The 21301-nt window shown below is 36.8% G+C and overlaps 1 protein-coding gene across 1 annotated transcript in view; it reads right to left on the reverse strand.

The window, feature by feature from the left end:
• LOC132114621 (semaphorin-3F-like) overlaps nucleotides 1–15408 on the reverse strand; it is a 31100-nt gene extending 15692 nt beyond the window's left edge. Inside the window, exons 1-2 of the mRNA XM_059522837.1 lie at nucleotides 14884–15408; nucleotides 1397–1522 (exon numbers count right to left, since the gene is read on the reverse strand). Of these exons, the coding sequence (XP_059378820.1) occupies nucleotides 1397–1487 (91 nt within the window). The 5' untranslated portion in view covers nucleotides 1488–1522; nucleotides 14884–15408. The remainder of the gene's footprint in view (nucleotides 1–1396; nucleotides 1523–14883) is intronic.
• Nucleotides 15409–21301: the final 5893 nt, after the last annotated feature.

Genomic DNA, 21301 nt, shown 5'->3' on the forward strand with positions numbered 1-21301 from the left:
CCACCAGGTTGTGAACTAAATATACATTGCGGAGGAGACTGTAAGTATGTGTGTGAGTTGATGCATTTCTGTGTGTGTGTGAATACTTTATGATGGATTACACAAAGTAATGGGGCTCCACTGCAGAGGCACCTGCTGGGTTGTGTGTGACAGTTTCTGAGAACCGAAAGCAAATTCATGTCAGACTCTGACCTGTTGTGCTGCTGCGCTTCTGTCAGACGGATTGGCAAAATAGTATTATAAATGTGTCTGCATGCAGCTGTGCCTAGTATCTTTCATTATATAAAACAATATCTCTTCAACAACGCCACTGTATCTTTTCAAGCCCATTCTTTGACCGCCATTTGCTAGCTGAATGGGAAAAAATGCTAATGCTTTTGTGTTCGAGAGATTTGACTTTTAAACTTCAAACATCTGCCTCACTCTGCTTGCATCTCTTTGTGCCCCGCTGTGACACATCCCCCTGCAGAGGGGATGATGTGTAGTCCCCTCTCTAGGGCATTAATTGGGAGATGAGGCATGCTGGTGTCAGATTCAAAACATACACAGGAAGAGAGAAAGAGAGAAAGTGTGACATGAGGAACAGTAAGAAAAGAGAGGCATTAAAAAGCCACTGATGACAAAGTGCTCAGAAGCTCCACAAAGCATGATAACTACATTCCACAGACTTTCTAAAGAAACTCAAACAGTATATTTGCTATAATAACAAAGCGTTTTCAAAATATTATTTTAATTTATTTTTTTTTATTTTTTTTATTTTTTACAAAAAATAGGGAGTGGTAATAAATGAAAAATAACTCAATAAAATACATTTAAATTTTCAAAATAATTATAGAGTAGATTGTGATTACTAGATTTAGTAAATTACATATACCAACCTTTCAATCAGCAACTACAAAACTATTTCTACCTGATAAAATATTTTAGAACTTGACAAAAATATATATTCATTATAGAAATGTCCATGACTTTTTCATATTTTATTTATTTATTTCCCTGACACTTCCAGGTATGGAAATGACACTTTTAAAATTCCCTCATATATCCATCCAGGATAAAACCCACTGACATTTGCTAAATGTTTCACATTTCTGCCTGAATGGTGGTACCAGTTATTTTGCAGGTGTTATTTAGCCCAAAACTAAGCAATTATTTTTAGGGGGAATTTATGTGATAATGAGATCTAATAATTATGATCACCTCAGTGGCTCATTTAATTACCAACAATGAAAAACTGCATATTAATATTTTATATAATCTTATTTTATTCATATATTATATAATACTTTATATAAGCCCAGTAATGTATTGTTAACTCAGAAAAGAATACACATACAAATAAAAATGTGTGCGTGCATATTTTAAAAAACAAGTAGGGAAAGTCCATATTTCTCACCTTTATATGACAAGTGCACTCGGGGTGTTGTGCGGGCGTTGCCATGACAACCCCAGACACATAAGCTCAGGATGAGGAGCAGGGTTTGCATCTTGATAATGACAGCAGTAGTTTACCCACCGAGATCTGCAAGTGTGAGAGAGAAAGACACATTCAGTTCATGCATGTTATATCAAGACACACTAGGAAGTTCATTCACTGACAGCATCTGTATACATGAACAGTTCCAATTAGTTTTCATAAATGTTGCCTATAAAACAAGAGCGATTTCAACAATGCTCAGGTCTTGTTAGCATAGAAACCACCTCGAAAAAAAAAAATCCAGCCTTGAATTTAGGCTTGTGTACAGGTCACTGAAAATCTAAGAAAAGTCCCACCCTTTAATAAAGAGGCCCAGAAGAGTAAAGAAAGCAAAGCACTAAAGGGGTCTCGTTGCTTTTTTAATATTTGACTACTGTTTCCACACAGGGCTGTAAGTTTCTCTGTCTTTTCTCAGAGCATTTACAGCCATTCACCATGAGGACTATAAACACCTTCCCAAGGGCAGGCCAGTTAAATCACAACATTGAGGTATTTAAACACAACAGCTCAATTTATCTATAGATACACAGCCTAGTTTTCTTTTGAGCTTTTTATCTGGAAAAAAAGACAGATATCTGAAGCCAAATGGCCTTTTCCATGAAAACAGTGTTAAACTGTGTGGGAGAGGGCAGCAAGTCTTTCTGCAGTGGGGACGTGCGCCCAAAAGAGATTAGAAAACTATGCAGTCAGAGAGCAATAGTTTCTTAAGTACGTCTGCCAAATCCGTCCAGCTACGGCAAATCCATGTCACACTGTCTTGCTTTAAATCTTATACACTTAGTCCCAGCCGGCTGAGAATGGCAAACCTACTGTGAGCCTCCGTATCTGCAGAAAATCACCCTGTTCTGAGGTGTTAAACATGGCGGGCACGTATCTACGCAAGCTGTGCACACAGATTTACATGCTTAATGAGGGATAACCGTAACAGGAACGCAAACACTTGCTAGCATGTTTTATAATGAAAATGCTCAAAGATGTTGAACTCAGAACAATGCTGATTTATATGTACAATATCTCCATTACTTTAACTCAATTTAAAGTGAAGTTTACAGTGAGGTACAACATATTTGTTGTATAAATGAATAGTCCAATGTTAAGTATAAGTTAAGCTCAATCAACAACAATGTTGATTACCATATTTTTTAACCAATTTTTGGGAAATTTAAAAGCAATGTGAAGCTTAATATTTCATAAGCATTCATACTGTATTCATTCGCTATTATGATTTCTGAAAGATCGTGTGACACCAAAGTCTGGAGGTATTAAAAAATTCTGTACAACAATTAGTGTAACCACAAAAGTACACTTTGTATACTATGCTGTTATTTAACAGGCTTAGTGGTTCTACCACTAACGGCATCTTCGCTGAGGTTGCTTTGTAACACGCTATGAAGCGCCATACTTTGGCCCTCTTCCAGGATAAATGACACTTTCCCAAGTGATGAAAAATGACAGAGGAACAAAAGCCACAAAGACAACGCTCTTTATCTATGATAAATGTTTAATTAATTTGAACTGGATCGAGAAACGCTTCATAGAAATATACTTTAGGATCTGAAGCAGACCAATTGGTTTAAAGATATTACAGTACATATTTAGCACAACTAATGTGTGAGAGTCATAAAACAATAGCACTGCTGAATTCTTCACTGTCTGCTACTCTTGAAAGATTTCAGAAGATTCAAATCTGGCACAAACACATCTTACAGATCCAGACAGACAGGAGAGGCCGAGCGCTCCCACATTATGTCTGATTTGCTTCCTTTTTGGCTCACTTGTCATGTTTACATGTAAATATATGAAAAACATTACAAAAGAAGAGCATTTCGAATACTGAAATATAACAACATCATTAGCTGCTGTGTTGAGGAAGCTTATTTGAAAACTGTAGCTTGTCAAACTTCGTGTAGTTACAGGCTACTAATAAAAAATATATGAATCTCGATTTGAATGAAAGCACTGAATAATATATGAACAATTCAATTTACACTATACTTCCCCAATTAATGCAAAAGAATCAAGTAACAAATAAAAAATTTGTAGCAAATAAATATTTTCAAATTAATAATTTTGTAGATTTTTAAGAGGTTGACTGAATCAGATAAATGCTTCAAAAGAGTCAACATTTTGTTCATGAATGAAGAGTAAATTTGCTTGTGCAGTACAAAAGCATATACGAACATAGAGCTTGTTTTGGTAAAAAAAAATAAAAAAATACTTAAGTTACTTGAATAGCTACACTATTTTGATAACAACTACTGTGACATAACTGAAAACTGTAGTTAAATTATTAGTGCCGCCACTTTTCGTACCCCAACATTGATTATCGGTAATGATACACCGCTTTGACTTCTCTGTTTGTTAACAGTACACATGGCAGTACAGTTCCAAACTATCTGCATCATGCTTTTATTTCTGAACCTGAGGGAGTGCATCTTTTATTTTGAGATGCACTGTAAATGTGAGGGTGCAGTCATGGGTGAGTCCTGTAGCCTGGAGAATACCTATCGTTAAGAGTCAGCACATGTCTGCTCTCTAATTATATGCCTCAAGTGACTACAGGGGTGTCATTATCACTGTGTGTGTGTCTGCATAAGTGAGCCACACCTGCATAAGGAGCGACAGAATGATGAGGTTCTTATAAAACGGAGAGGAAGCTGAGTGAATCTGAGAATAAACAGAGGTCAAGGACAAGGGTGATGCAATAAAATGAGCAGCAGTGGTTGAGACAGACAGCGGGAAGGATGAAAAACAGATGGATAAAAAAAAAAACAAGGGATAAGGTCTAAAAAACATTATCTGGACGTGGATTTAAAGTGAAGAAATTAAAAAAAGTATAAATGGCCTGTGAAAACAAATACATTTAGGGCCATATTTTCTAAATATAATAGAAGTAGAAAATTCTGCGGGTGATTTACTGACAATGCACAAATTAAAGAACACAGACTACTATTTTAACACCAAACAACGGTTTGCGCTGGCGCAAGTTGAAAGTAAATCTGGCCCTTTATCTGTTAGAAAGCATGAACAAAGTTTGAACATAGCTTCCTGTTGAACAAGCAAGACTCAATTAGTTAAAATGTATAGAAATGTAAATAAAATGGATTTATTGATCATAAATATATAATCCTGTTTACGGTGTATTTAAAACATATTCAGTATGAACTATTACAAAAATCTCATTCATGTATCATTTATGTATGACAGACAAATGCATCATGTTAGGTTTACTAGTTTGTTTATGCAAAAAAAATTGTAATCCAAATGGATGGAAAATGTATATGCAATTAAACTACACAAATCTTTAGAGTAAATAATTACATTTCTGGTAAAAAAAAAAAAACGAATAAAAAATATAATTTGGCAAAGACTCTCTCTCCCTTTACACTCGTTTTTGTCCCAGTCTCTAAAACTCTCTATTTTTCTCTCTCCAGCTGAGCTCCTCTTCAAGTGGAAATTAGTTTCCATGCAGCAGGCATGAATACAGAAAACCAATAGCGCAGCACATTTACCATTAAGGAGCCTGGGTATGTGGAAACAGTAGGTCATGGGGCGACCCGACACAAAGGATTCTGGGAGACTTTCCCTCAATGATTCAACTGCAGTGGCTCCCTCCTGCTGAACCAAAGTCTGCGTTTTCACTCACAGGACCCTTTAGAGCAGCTCTAATTGACAAATAAGACAAATTTAATTTACAGAACCTCATGCTTTTGAGAAGATGGTGATATTTAGAGGTCATTTTGAATCTAGAAGTAAAACATCTTAAAAGACAGTTTGTAAGTCATTAAATTAATTAAAGAGAAATACACAGACCTCTTCAATGGGCTTCCAACAAAGAAAGACTTTTAACAGGGGAGCCCCAGGGAATAAAGCAAGACATGATTGATCACATGACCAACACCCTGCGTGTCCCCCATTTAAAAGAATGTTAAATCTCAGTGAATCGGTTGTTTATGAACCAAACTATACGGCTAAGAAATTCAAGGGTGCATTTCCAACAGCTCATAGAGTCAGTAAAAAGGATCTGAGAAACTTCAGAATCAAGTAGAAGGCCATTTCTGAGCTCTGAGGGGTTGTCTAGAGCCGATAACCCTGTGCCACAGATTCCTCCACAGAAGACAGGCCATTTCTCAACTCGAAGACCTGTTGGTCCTCATCAGTCTCACAGTGACAGTAAACTCGTCCTTCCATGTCTGTCCAGTATCCTCTTCGACATCTTCACCCTTTAATGTAATCTTTTTGGTGCTTATGTATACCAAACATTCAGTTTATGTTCATCATGTTCATTGCATTCTTTTTCTTGGTTCTCTTCGATGCCTCAAATACAGAGTAAGGAAACCTGATCATCTTTATTTGTTTTGTTTCATCTATGTTTGTTTACTTGGTTTAAAACCCCGAAAATGATAGATGGGTTCTAATGGGTGACTTCATCTTAAATTCCTTGTGCACAAGTCACGAGATTGATGAAATCAGGAAACCCATCACTGCTTCTGTGGGTTGGTTTACTGTTGGCTTTTCATGAGATGAAGAGGCCTAAAAGCCTATAACTCACAAAAAGTGTCACAATTAACTGAGAGCTTCAACTGAGACTCACACTGTGCTTTTAAACCACAGTGGCCAGCCAGCAACCTTTAACCAAAGACACACAAAACACAATGACAGCATCACTAAAGATGGATGATCAGGCTAAATCCTGCATGCCAAATAAACCAGAAACATGAGCTCCTCAGAAATCAAAGGGCTGAGTTGATGTCCACTTTCATTTGATTTTGCTTAATTTGCTCCTTTTTTTAAGAACGTGGTTAGTTTTCCACTAGTCATTTTTTTCCATCCATAAAAAATGTTTTCTACTTGTTATTAGATGGTTGATTTCTGGTAAATGGTGCAACAAAATAGATGGGAAATCTGCATGAAGGTGGCTGTTTTGTCTATCAGTTGTGGGCAGTGACAGATTGCATATGTTTATCTGGGCCACCTGATCTCCAGAGGCACATTGCGAACAGCCCATGGGGGGAAATCAGAGGCGTACGATCAGAGACTATTGTCAAACTATTGACATCCTGAATTTTAGCCAGGAACGGTTACTGTCTGACAATGAGTTACATCTGCAAAGAATAATAATTTTTGTGAGCATGTGCACATCTTCTCTGAGGTTTTGTTTGCTCTATAGTCATTAAATAAATAGGCCAATGACAAAACAAGAAAAGAATGTATAAAACCATATAAAAACTCAATACAACTATAAAGAGACCTCTTTACGTGATCCCTTTATGTGAACTCAAACCAGCCTCTTCTGAAAAATGTGCCTGTGGTGACATTTCTGCAAAATGATATTACGTTACTTCTTGTTTCAAAGTAAACTGTCCAGTGAGTGATGCTAAAAGCATGTTAAATTTTCTTCATTTAAAACAGATGAAGCGGAATCTGCCAATGTTTTAATGTGTTGATTGATGTACATATTGCAGCAGTTTGGAAAATCACACGTGTTCGTTTGCACTTTCAATAAAACATAAATTTGCCTCTCACACTTTTCGATTGGGTGAGTCTCTTTACATGGAGGATTTTATGAGATAATGCGCATGTATAAATCCAGATTTAGAATTCAAAGAGACAAGATAGGCTATACGTGACCTGACGTTTTCATTACAATCGCTCGCTCACTCACTCACGTGTCACGCCGATGCTCATATCCGCACTTTATCCAACATTTAGAGAGGTCACGATGAGTTCAAAGCGACACTCCTTTTCACATTTTAAGTCAACAGGTGCAAGTTGGCTTGGCATGTGGCATCTGAACTGTGATGAATAATTAGCGAGCTTTGATCGCAATTTAAATATTAGCTACCCCACACAAACATGCACTTATTCAGTGTGTATGTATAATATATATATGTGTGTGTGTGTGTGTGTGTGTGTCTGGAGTTTTGAGGCATGTTTTTTCAATGAGTCTATGTTAGATTAATTTGCAGTTTCATGAGATAATCAGTATCTGATAGCTATTTTTTTTAAAGGCCAAAAATACCACAATCATTGGGTAAAACAACATAATAGATCTAAAGTAAAGCATGCGTGTCGATAAACCACTCCACCTTACATCACCTAAGATATACGGCTACATGACAAGCTGAACTATAAACTCCAAAACTCTGAAATCCCCTCCAAATCCTCAGGCTACATTTCATTCTCCTGTGAAGAAAGTGAGACTCAAAAGCATATTCTGCACCCCAAAGCCTCTGAACATTTTGTGACCACTTTTCAGTTAGCAAATCTGAGTAAACATTAGAAAAATGGGAAAGAAAGAGAGAAAAGTAACAAGAGCTTTAGCCCAAGCAATTAAACCACTGAGGTGGAGAGGAAAAGGTGGAGCAGTCAACCCTATCACCTCTCAGAACGCAGGCGGGGCGGGGCTAATGCAGTCTGCTGTCAATGCTAGCACTCATTAGCGTGACGCATTAGCTCACCAATAGAGCTGCCACAGATTCGGAAAACAGCCCCCAGGGACTAACAATTGTACAAAGAGGTCAAGAAGGTCATGTTTCAACATCCACCACAGAAGAAATACAATAATCATTTACCAGGAACTCAGTTTTACTTTCTACCTTCCCTGCTGAGAAAAAAAATGGAGTTTTACTAGTTTAGCGACTGATCTTCCAGTCAGACAAGAACTCAAGACACCCTTAAACAAGCAAACCAGGCCAGCAGCTTATACACTGAATAAAATCTGGTATAGAAACAACTTACCCTTAGAAATTACTAGTAAATATCAATTCCAAAGACAAGTAACACAATTAAGCATAAAATGTTGGAGCAGAAAAACTGAAATACTATTTCCTTGTAAAACATCTTCATGGAAAACTTTTTTTGTTTATTTATGCATTTTTAAGAGTTGCTAATCCAAATATAAAGGCTTGTTTTGTAAAATACTTTGGGGTAAATTTCGGGGAGATTTATTACTAAAGACTTTTTATTACAGTATTTTAAGATTAAATAAACAGGTCAGTATAATTTATACATCGTAAAAAACTGTGTAAATGCAAAGATTTTTGGACCATGTTATACAAAATAATAAAAAAATATTCTACTTAATGTCATGTTTAAGTAGATTACATTACTTGCTGTTTCTTTGTAATTGTGCTCAAATACATATTTAAATTTGAGAAAAAGTTTTTGCAATTGTATTGTATTTTATATTATCAAATCACACTTTTCAAAAGCACATGTTCAGACAAACTGTGAATAAAAAAAATCAGATCTCTTATATATTTTTTTAACTATACAAAAAAATAAAATACAAAATGAACTGGTAATTTTTTTTAACTCTAAAATACAATAAACTAAAACACCTGTGAAATATAAACCATTCTTTCAATTTATTAACACAGTACATTGAGCCTTTTTATTAGGGACTTTTCATTGTTTTTTGACACACTAACAATCCATTGTAGCCTTTGCATGTTTTTGCAAAAATGGCCAACAGCCAGTCCTGAAGTATACTGGCAAGTGGCATAACAGATTGGCTTACTCAGGGCCAGGTCTAAAGTAAGTTCATGTTGTGCGCTTAGCAAGTGAGTGAAGGTTTTCACAAACACGCATATGCTCTCTAGTGTCAGGGAGCTAAGTGCGTGCCACTGTTGAGGGAATTGTGGCCCTTCTCCAGCTCTAATGTTGGCTGCCCCCTACACGAAGGTCCAGGACCGTGCATTGAAACCCGGGCGGGGTAGACAGCCTTGGAGTCATTGGTTAAGCTTCTCCACCCAGATTCAGCTCCTGTTTACAAAGGCTGTTAAGCTCCGAACATCTTATCTGTGGGTCTTTGAAGTGACCAAAAGCCACAGTGATATTTTCACCTTCACACGTCAGCGGTGTTGTGCAGTCACCAAGCAACAAACATTTCCTCATACAAAAAGAAAGAAAAGGCGCCACATAGGTTTTTGCGAATCAGAAAATAAAAAAGGCACTAATTTATAAATAACAAAAAAGGCACTTTTGCATCACGCAGTATTAATGCACTCCATCATTCTCAAGCCATAGATGCACACATAAATATGCACACATGAACTCTGCCCGTCTCTTTTCCTAATCCCTGCCACAATGCTTCCCCTCCCCTCTGGCAAAACCAGATCCCTGAAAGTGGGGCTTGTGTGTTGTAATGTTTCAAATTGAGAGCAGGAGTATTAGAGAGACTTTACGCAAAGCGGGGCGAACAGCACATTGCCCTAACGGTGCATACCAACACCTGTTTCAATGGCCTCTCTTCTTTTATTTACATGATAAACACTGAATTCCTCTACAATTACCCCACCAGCATGGCCCCTGCTATTCATAGCTGACAGCTGTTTTTCAGCATCAGGGGACCTCATGATAGGATGCAATGTTGTCATGCACTGCATCAAAAGAATAAAGGAGATTTAAAGGCACAATATGTGATAAGTTTTTTTGTTTTTTTCATTATTAAAGTATTCAAAAACCACTTGAACGGTGTTATATATTTTGCTGATTTGTGTACTTACATTATCCCAAATCTTTCGAAGAATGTTTAAGCAATTTTAACTAGTGACATGGACTGTGTCCATAGTGTCATTGTGTTGCCTGCAATGGCGTCATACACGGTCGATTTCGAATTTTGTTTTGTAGAAAACATGCAAAAACAAACGAAGTCTTTATTTTACTCATAAATCATTAGCTCATCCATGAATATGATTTTGCTGTGTCCCATCGGATTGCATCGGCTGTGGGGATGAATATATAATATATATCTTATAATATATAAGATATATAAATATAAATATTAACACTAGCTTGCTCTTTTTTTTGCTATTCCATTTTTTTTTTATTATATTATTTAAAAGGTCTTGCTACGTGTACTGCTTTAAGCAAACTGAGACTTGTTGTAGCACTTGTTGTAGCACATCATTGCTCTTTTGTTGTTTTTGATTGCTTCCATTGTCCTAATTTGTAAGTCGCTTTGGATAAAAGCGTCTGCTAAATGAATAAATGTAAATGTAAATATAAATATATTACATTTATTTCTTAAATGTATACATGTGTGTGTATTTATATATACATATAAATATAAACAATACACAGATATATTATGTAAACACAAACTTTTATTTTGGATGTGATTAATCGCGATTAATCGATTTGACAGCACTAATTCTACTTAAAAAATTCTATTATTTTAATAAATAATTGTATTATTTAACAAAAGTACACTGTAAAGTATACAAATTTATATTTATTTTGTAATTTTCTTAAGATTAAATTATTGTTTTTAAAGATGTATTTTAACTGATAGTTAGATGATGAAAAACTTCATCTAAATGCAAAAATTGAGTATATTTATAATAATAGAGTAAATTTAATATCCGATATCAACTGATGAATTAAAGAAAAACAACTAATGTGATACAACTGATATGGTACCGAAATACTGCACAATCGGTTCACAACCCCATTGAGACCTAAAGTAAGACCAACTGAGAAAGAGTATTCAAAGAAAAGAAAGGGTTAGAATCTCTAAGTTAACAAGTTTCAGTTTGCTATTCTTGGCATCCCTCACTCAACATTTGACTCAACATTTATTTTTATTCTTTTGTCATCCATTACATTTTCCAGATAGTCTGAGAACAACCAGACACTACAGTGTGACTAGTGTAGCATCACTGGACCAGTCAACGGCTGATGAACGCCCTGCATCTTTTTTTCCCCCTCCAACCCTTTTCATGCCCTTCTGATGTGATGACTTTATTTTTCTTCACATCCACTATCCTCTCCAGCCAGAGAATAGATCGTTTGGTCATCAGCGGACTCTCACAGCAACTACTGTTGTTTTTTGATTGGCAAAGACCCAAGAATCTTCAGAATGGAGGCTTAATACTCCCAGGACTGACAGCTGCAGGGATTAGGCGCTCTTGCTTACTGTTATTGACGCCGCTGCATTGTGCCTTTCTCTATAAATGTAGCACCAGGACAGGGATGGGGGTGATGAGGGGGGCTTTATGAGGGGGTCAGCGTTCTGAAGTCATGTTATGTGCTTCTGCTTTGAAGCCTGAATGGATGCATTAAAGAACATTGAGAATACGTGATATATGAAGACCAAAAAATTTGGGAATAGGCGTGAAAAACCTGTCTGAGTGAATGATATAATTTACAATCTGCATTAAGAATGCACTTGCTCGTAAGGTGGACGCCTCCCCAGACCCACCATGACATCACTAAATTATCACTTATGCCCTGATTCCCCCTTCCACCAACCCCTAGAGTCCGGTCTGACCCCACTCTGACCCCCAGCACCGCTGACTGTCATGACAACCGTCTCAAGAGGCTTGTTGTATGTGTAGAGAGTGAGAAGTGTATACATGAGTGCATCTCTTTCTAAATGTGTGTGTGTGTGTGTGTGTGTGTGTGTGTGTGTGTGTGTGTGTGTGTGTGTGTGTGTGTGTGTGTGTGTGTGTGTGTGTGTGTGTGTGTGTGTGGGAGAGAGAGAGGCACTTGTGACAAATGGGAATTTAAGTGTGTCATTTACGTAGTGATCAAAAAAAGCTACATGAATGTTGAAATGCACAAAAAAATAACAACATCATTTGTTCAGATCATTCCCCTGAATTAAGACAAAATTAGGGGAGGGATAAAAAGCTTTAATATTCATTTAGATTTTGTGAACTTGAGCAATGGTTGCTCTAAATAAATACAACATTTAATTAAAATTAAAAAAGGCAGACATCCAAACATTGACAAGTATTGAAGTCCAATAAATTGTTTGCAAATTATAACTGATGAAAAGACTACTTCTGTTCTCATGACAAATGTTCCCCATTACGCTTGAAACATTATGTCAACAGGTTTGTAGAGGTATTAATTATCCATATCTGGGCTCTTTGAAATGTGCCTGGAAAAGCATCCATGTGAATATTTAGCGATGTGCCTTTAAAGGGTTGTTTATATAAAAAGATTCCCTTCTTAATGTTCAAAGTGTGTTAAGCACAAAGACAACACCTCAGAGTTCTCTCATAGCTCTCTTCCCAAACATGACCTCATAATGTCTTCAAGGAATACTCAGAATAGAACAAAGTGACCAATTTAGAATATTTACTTAATTTAGTCTTTTATCCTTATCATCTTCATCCTCCTGACAAGGAAAGCGAAAAATTATTAACAAAGGATAAACTTGGATGCAAAACATTTGAGGACTAGCAGCATCAAAAAAAAAAAAAAAAGCAAGCATGTCATTGCAATAAATAAAGCCTCAAACAATTTTTCCATTTATTTTATAGAATTTTAGAAAGATTTAAATTTATAAAACATTACATTTATTGTTTGAAATGAAGACAAAAAGTATTTGGACACTTTGTAGTTCGGAAATATTAGTGGAACGTGATGGTGATGAACTGCATCTATAGTTACTATGTCTGGACACCTGAGCAACCTTCAGGAGATTCCCCCAAAAATTATAAATTAATAAATAAATTATCATCTTGAGACCATTTGGTTATAAGTAATCACAAAAAAAGCCACATGCAATTTTTTTTTCTTAGCCATGTGGTTTGACATTTTATTTCTAATGTAATAAAATAAAAATATTCATTTTGGGACCACTGTATTTCTCTATAGTGACCATACATGTACTTATGCGAAACCTCAAAAGCACACAATTCCTAAAATCACTAAAAGCCTGGGAAAAAAAAGATGATGGCAAAAGCAAGAGATTTTAGTATGGATGGCAAAGCTTCTAGGTAAGTCAGTATATAGTGTATGATTGGCAAGATTAATATTTCACTAAGGCCAGTAAACAATACCAAAATAAAGGCAGATCCAGTGAACCCCTCAGGGCAAGATGTCTCTCAATCGATTTCAGACCTTCTTTCCTCCTCTGCCTCAATAACTGTTCAATAATTGATGAGATACGATTCACATGGATCCCAGAATTCCACTGTTAAGTCTTTCAAGCAGCAGGTTGGTTTTGAATAACTTCAATAGGTTGGTGGAAATTCTACACCACCAAAACAGTCCATCATTATATCAAGGACAGAAGCTTTTAGAGAAACATATTAAAAAATAATAATCAGCATGCAAATACACCAGAGAAACAACAACAACAAAAAAAGAGGCATTTAGTAAGAATCAAGGTTACAAAAAGAGAATTGCATAAATACCTTCATGTGGTGCACTAAAGGATTCTAACTAGTATTTACACCCATAAGCACATAAACTGAGTTACTAATCAATTCCTTATTCATCTCCACCTTATTCGTCTTAGTATCAAAAAACATCCTCAAGTTCCCTGAGCAAGGACCTTGATCAAATACATTTTTTATGTTTCAATCGCTACGAGCACAGGACGTGAATTTTGAAACAGCCTTAAAATCATGACCACTTGATGAAAAGTGCCTTTTCATGTTTTGCACAGGATTTTGAGTGTCCCACACATCCAGCATTGCTGTTTGATACCACAAACCACCAAATGTTGTACAGCCAGGGCACTGGACAGTATTTTAGACAAAGTTCACTTTACAAATAAATCAATGGACTGATTAAAAGACCAAATAAACCGAACATTTAACAGTTTTAGCCTCTTTTATAATGCCAGCTCTGCCTTGAACTGTGTACCAGCTGCAATAAAACTTCTCCTCTGAACTAAAATAAGTACTATTAGAAATAGTAGATTAAAGCCCTTTCTTATTCTACATATGTATAATATAGGATTAGAAACCTACAAATTATATATCTGTCATTATTTCTGATCTGTTATGATGTTAACTTAATGCATTACTTTTTCAGTTGGGGCTGTGAATGAATAATACATTTTCCCACTGAACATATAATGTGCATTTCGAAATGTCACCTCAAAGTCCTCTAAAGTTGCCAAAGGAGTTTTTTTTTAACAGAAAACGTATAATTTCTGAGCAACTTTGTCGTGTGGGTGTAAAGTGGACAATGAAGGCTGATGTGGGAACCTCATGGCATCTATGAAAGATGCAGGACCTTGTGGACCACTGAGACAATAGTTGTGAACAGCCCACCAAAATAAGACTTGGTAGAAAACATTATAAATGAGAGTAAAAATTAGACAAAACTTATATGTCCCGTTTTGTGAATAACTCAGTGAACTGACTCTGTTTAATTGGTTCCTATAGGTTCAGAACCTTTCATCGGTAAAGCCATTTGTGGAACCTCAAATATCTTTTCATTCTTTAGAGTTTATGCATTTTCCGAGTCAGCTGCATTTTTGAGATTCATATGTTGCACAAGTGCTCTTGTTAGGCACATCACTGTTTGAGACACAGCCTGTAAGTGACATGATAATGTAAACAAAGACCTCAAAGATGAGCAAATTCACAAACCGTATCAAACAAACACGATACTGAATGTTTCAAACATTTCTCTTTCTTTAAAGAGCCACTTACTTCTTGTCCAGGTAACTTAAAATGGAAGATGTTACATTCCGTGGCACGCAGCTGTCCGATGCGAACACAGGTCACAAAACACACCTAAACGCGTCAATGTCCATTTGTTTGTAGGCTCGTTCTTCGTTCTTCTTCAGTTGCCAAAGTTTCCAGTTTGCGCAGTTAAAGTACTAGCTAGCGTTCATAAACCGGTTAACCCTTTGAGAATTATGCGGAGCTCAAAAAAACTTTCCCATTTCCAGGCGCACTGTCATCTTTCACAATATCATGAGGAGAAATTCCGTTAGTATTTCAGAGACAGTAGCGTTGCCTCTCTGTACGAGTCCAGTCAAGTGTTTGCAGGTGTCGGCTGTGCTGTGTGCTGTACCTCGCCCTCTCTCCACTACCTCCCTATTAAATCCAGCCAGTGTTAACCAGCTCCCTGCCAGCACTCGACTGCACGGAGCCCCCGCTGCCTGATTGAGGCACTGAATGAAGGATTGTCATCCAGCTAATAAACCAGGCCTCTTAGTTAATCTTACAAAGAGGGAATCATTAATTATAAGCTAGTACATGAAGTTCCCAATACTGAGTCCTATTAACTTAGAGTTATTATCCACGGTGTCAGGTTGCATGGGTTATAATAAACCTTCTAGTTGGGGTGAGGCCTCATATTTAATTCTCTCTGATGTGAGACAGAGCGGGTTTCTGTCAGCCGCTCTGACACTCTGGTGATAATAGTCTTATCTTCTAAAGGCAGATATGTTAAAATGAATAGAACTCTGAAAAGATTACCATTTGAACATTTAGCCAGTCAGTTGAGTCTAAATTTATTTCAGTAATATGTTTCTGCTAGTGCACTGTATTAGACTATTTTGAAAACACAAACCTCACTGACTAATATGCATTATTGGAGTTTCTACCTCTGACTGTGGAGGGAGGTGATTATATGTTGGTGTTTAATGTAGCTTTACATGAGCCTTATGGGTTGAGCAGAAAAAATCACCATAAACAACAGATGTTTTTCTCACAGTATAACTGTGCTGTTTTCTGGTGTGATTCCAGCAATTAGTCTGTCTTAAAAAGAACATGAAACTGCTGTGTGTTACAATCTCAGCCAATTAGAAGATAGGTCATGTTTAATATATATGTTGAGCTGATTTTAGACCAATCATATTCAACAGTGGGCGGGGCTACCCAGGGCAACCTTGCAGAAATAGAAACAAAGCAACCAACTAAATGTATCCTAGCTCTATAGGACAAAAATGGAAGAGATTATTACTTTATCATGCTGCATTTGTTGTAACAGATACAATCAGGTTGGGTTTTACTTTTAAAAAGCTTTGCTTCTGTATATATTATTATTATTTTATTTTATTTTTTAATTAAAGGTAGGAAAATTTTGTATTTGAAAATAGCCTAACCCTTGAATTATATGTTTATTTAGTATTGCTATTTATATGCTATTATAGAAATTTGAATTAGCTTTCATTGATTTTTATTTCAGTAATTTTAGTAAATTTAGTAAAACTAAATGTAGTTAAGTTAGTTGCCAAGGTAACATTTCCCATTTAATATTTATCTTTTATTGCATTTTAACTTAATTTCTTTGACCAAAAATCATTAATAACAATTTTAGTTTCAATTAGAAGTAACAAAACTGCTTTTATTTTACTTTACTAGATTTAGATTTAGATTTGGTCAATCTAGCACTTTTAAGAGATGTTAAAAATAACCGTCACCAGGAAAATACCTTTAGACATTGAATGGGACTCATCTTCATTAGTATTCAAATGGTTGATTAATATCTTTCTAAATTTTATCTTTTGTCCCCTTCATTATTGAAAATTTGGCTATGTTCTTGCATCTGAATTACCCTTGATTCTGATTTTGCTACTCTCTTTATGTTGTTACAATTTCCAACACAATAGATTTTGGCACATCACAGTTGAGGGGTAAGAGAGCGGAAAGAGGTGACAGATAGAGAGAGAGAAAGACACTGAGGGGGATCTGACCCTGTACACAGACAGGGCAGTGCTGTCATTGTGCCCCATGTCTCCATGCAGGAAAAGGGTAAAAAGCGCACTGGGAATTCTTGAGATTCCTGACAGTCCAGCCTTGGTGGCCCATAACGAAAGAAGCAGGGTGACCAGGAAAAGGATTAAAGACAGCATTCACATCAGGCCATTCTCAAATTTCTCTCTTACGTGTGTGTGTGTGTGTGTGTATGTGTGTCTTCCTCCAAAACAAACCCCATGTCTCCTTATGGCCTTTTGTGGGGGGGGTCACCCTGTTCTCCAGTGGAGCCCAAGACCCTTCACCTCCCCAAGTCAGTCATAAGCCTACTCGTCTCACATAGCCTATTCAATCCCTCGCTCCAGTAGATGCTCGTGATTTTATTGACAGGCATGCTGCAGGGCTCCTCTACCTGCTGGGAGGATGAATCGATCAAACTTGTTTGCCATCACACAGAGAAAATGAATTGGGATGGCCGACAGAGGTATGCAGCTATGAGTGAAGGGGTTCAGGAAATGCTGGTCATACCGGCACTGACACAAACCTAGTCGTTTTGCATTCTTTGACAATATAAATGTCCAGAAAATATTTTTCATAAAACGCATTTTGTTTCAATTTTGTTTCATGTCTTCAGTAAGTAGTTCCACTGATTAATACAGATTATTTTAAATGAGGGAGCGTGTGTCCACAGCTATTAATTTGCATAAAACACACCCACATCATGTCCAGGTCACATCATGGGTTTTCTACAGCATCTTTCTCTCCTGCTCATTTGTTTGCTCACACAAGAACAAGCAAAGCTAAGAATGTAATCGTCAAAACCAATTCAAACACGACAAAAGTTTTTCAATAAACCTATACTACATTTATTCCCCTCATTTTTGTTACTCATAAATAATTACTTATATAGAAACAGTTGAAGAGTTTGACATATGGAGCTCCACTCTACAGTAGTATTTGGTGCTTTCTGTTTGCTTTGGTGTTGAACAGGATAAGAAGCAGTGTCAGACAAGGGTGAAGTGTAGTTTCCCACCCAGGGCAGTGTCGCTAGGATTTCCTCTGAACACCCAATTTGATGTAGCTGACAGTAACATGCAACAGATGCATGTGAAACACCTACATGCTTCCTCTAAGAGGAAATGACTACAGGTGCAGCATGCACACATGATCTTTTTGTCACTTCTTATGTTTTTGATTTTTTTTTTTATATATTCAGTCCATGTTTTAGTTTCTTCTATAATTAAAAGGCCCTAAAATACTTGTAAATAATGACAGATTGATTTTATACATGTGATATTCATATTCTGCTCTCCTTTTTCTTTTAAAAAGAGTTTGCAATGATCATATTGTTGGAAACTTAGTCTAATTTAGTTTCTGGTTTGCTCATGAGACTTATACGTTCTGAACTTTCCAGTGGTTTTTCCAGCATCACTACTTTTTTCTTTGGCAGTTACTTCATGTAATCATATCCCCATACAAAACCTGCAAGGAAGAGCATGGCAGGATCCAATGATTAGAAGAGTATTTTGTCCTGTCATCTCTATTGTGTACAAGAGTCACAGATGCATACTGGAACTTACAAATATTTTACAGTCTGAACGTGTTATTTTGACTTCACTTGGCTTGCAGAAGTATTATGGAAAGTTCCCAAAGCAAAGTCAGGCATATAGCACTGAGAATGTGTGGACATCACCATAAATTCATCTCAAACTTGAGGTTATTTTGTTAAGCTGTTAGGTTTTCTCTAAAACAGCATGATGACAAACATAAGCAAAAATGAATTAAGGGAACTTCATATTCTGTATCTTTGGCTAAGCATCATGCATGATGCACAGAGTTTTGCGAGGGTTGGTTTTCTCCAACGGACATGAATGATTTCCCATCAGACAACGGGAGAACAGGAAGAAGGTCAAAGAGAAAGTCAACAAAACCCACCTGAAACTGTCAGCTTTTCCCAGAAGCAGCCTCTTTCCTTTCTCTCTCTGGCCTCTGAGAGAGGGCCTCTGATTATATCAGTGAGAACCATACCAAGAAATTCTGGTTCTGCTGAGATCACTAAGAGTCAAAGCACTAAGATCACACTCAGAGAGGGGAACATGTGAAATCCAATCATCACTCTCTAGATTCAGACAGTTACCCAAAGAATTTACTTTATCACTGAAAATAACTTAAACACCTGTAGTTTTTTAAGGTCATTGGTGATAAAAAGTAAAAACAAATACAAAATACAAAAATAAATTAAAGCTGCAAACAGCGATGAACGGGCCCTCGCACCCGGGCTTACCGGCAGCGAGTGGCTTTAGTAAATAGGTGAACGGTGAGAAATATGCATTTAAAGTCATCAATATAAGTGAAATATATCAAAGTATATTCCATATATGTGTCAATCTTCCTGTTGCCACCAGGTGGCGCTATCATTATAATGGAATATTGGCCTTCAGATATGTTCAGGCCAGTACTCTTATCGAATATGTGAAGTTTAAGGAAGATTGAACATTTTATGCCTGAGTTACAACAACTTCTCTTGCTGTGGCGAGACATCAAACTTTGTCATGGCGCCATGACAAAGAATACATTAATGTCAAAATATTTCTAGGAGAAATTTGTTGCAGCGTAAAATATGTCACTTCCTGTTGCCAGCAGGTGGCGCTATGACTATAACTGAATATAGGCATGTAGATCTGTTCAGGGCAGAAGTCTTATCTAACATGTGAAGTTTGGGGCAGATTGGACATTGTATGTCTCAGTTACAGAAACTTCCTTTTTCATGACGAAACATCGAAATTTGTCAGGCCGCCATGGACACGCCCTTTTACGAAACCTCAGAGAAAATTCAAAATAACCGACTTTCTGTTGGAAGTCGAATTTCGTACCAAGAGACCTTTTTGTAGGTATTGGTGTGTTACATGTGTATACCAATTTTTGTACATGTAAATGAAACGTAGCTCGAGGTGCACTACATTGAAAGTGTATAGGTGGTGCTATCGAGCCATTTTGCCACACCCGATGGAATAATTGCCTTCAGATCTGTTCAGGCCAGGACTCTTATGACACATGTGAAGTTTGGGGAAGATCGGACATTTTATGCCTGAATTATAACATCTTTTATTCCCATGGTGAGACATCAAACTTCGTCACGGCGCCATGGACACGACCTTTTAACGAAAACTCAAGATCTTCACAACTGAACATCGCACAGGCCTTTAGATTAGACTGACCACAAAAAGACATTGATGTCATAAAATTTCTAGGAGTAGTTCGTCGCAGTGTAAAATATGTCACTTGCTGTTGCCAATAGGTGGTGCTATGACTATAACTGAATATGGGCATGTCAATCTGTTCAGGTTCGGAGTCTTATCAAACATGTGAAGTTTGGGGCAGATTGGACATTGTATGTCTGAGTTATAGCAACTTCATTTTTCATGGCGAATCATCAAAATTTGCCCGGCCGCCACAGACATGCCCTTCGACGAAAACTCAAGATCTTCGCAATTTAACATCGCAAAGGCCTTTAGATTAGGCGTACCAAATTTGGTGTTGATCTGAATAAATCTCTAGGAGGAGTTCGTTAAAATACAACGCATGGAAATTAAAAAAAAATTGCACAAAATTTGCTCATAATATTAAAAATAACCGACGTCCTGTTTGGTTTAGAATTTTGCTCCAAGAGTCTTTTTTGTATGTATTGGTGTGTTACATGTGTGTGCCAATTTTCGTGCATGTACGTGAAACATAGCTGGAAGGCTGTTGATTTTTTTAGTATAGGTGGCGCAGTCGAGCCATTTTGCCACAACCTCTTCTGAATCCTATATCAGACGAAAATTTTCACCAGGTTTGCCGCGTGTGCAAAGTTTCATGACTTTTTGAGCATGTTTAAGCCCTCAAAAATGCGATTCATTTTGGAGAAGCGGAAGAATAATACTAAGAAACAGAGCAGATACTATAGGGTCCTCACACCATCGGTCCTAAAAAAACTCACTCTCTTTTCCAAAAACACCCTCAACTCCATTTGTGTCCGATTAAAGGGCAAATACAAAAAAGTGGTTAAACTCTAATGCAACAAGAATTTGACCTTAAGGTCAAAGAGATATGAGTTTCTGTTTCTAATAAAACCCCAACCTCTGCTAATACATAACGGAGGCCTTAGTCCAAACTAATACTTCATATCTAATCTAACATAATTTTGGTGATTTGGCAGACACTCTCTATCCTGCTGAACATAAGCAGCATGTGTCATACTGATTTCATAAGTCTCCTGCACCAGAACACTGTGTAAAGTCATTTAAGGAAATCATACTATTTATTTTAATGAGAAAAGCATGAAAAGAAAATAAAAAATAAGAAAGACAACGAATCCTAAATGGATTAGATCTGGCCTTGCTGCACAATATTCATTTAGTCATATTTGCTTTATAAAATTCAT

The sequence above is a fragment of the Carassius carassius genome, chromosome 34 (assembly GCF_963082965.1).
Source record: "Carassius carassius chromosome 34, fCarCar2.1, whole genome shotgun sequence".
Classification (NCBI taxonomy): domain Eukaryota; kingdom Metazoa; phylum Chordata; class Actinopteri; order Cypriniformes; family Cyprinidae; genus Carassius; species Carassius carassius.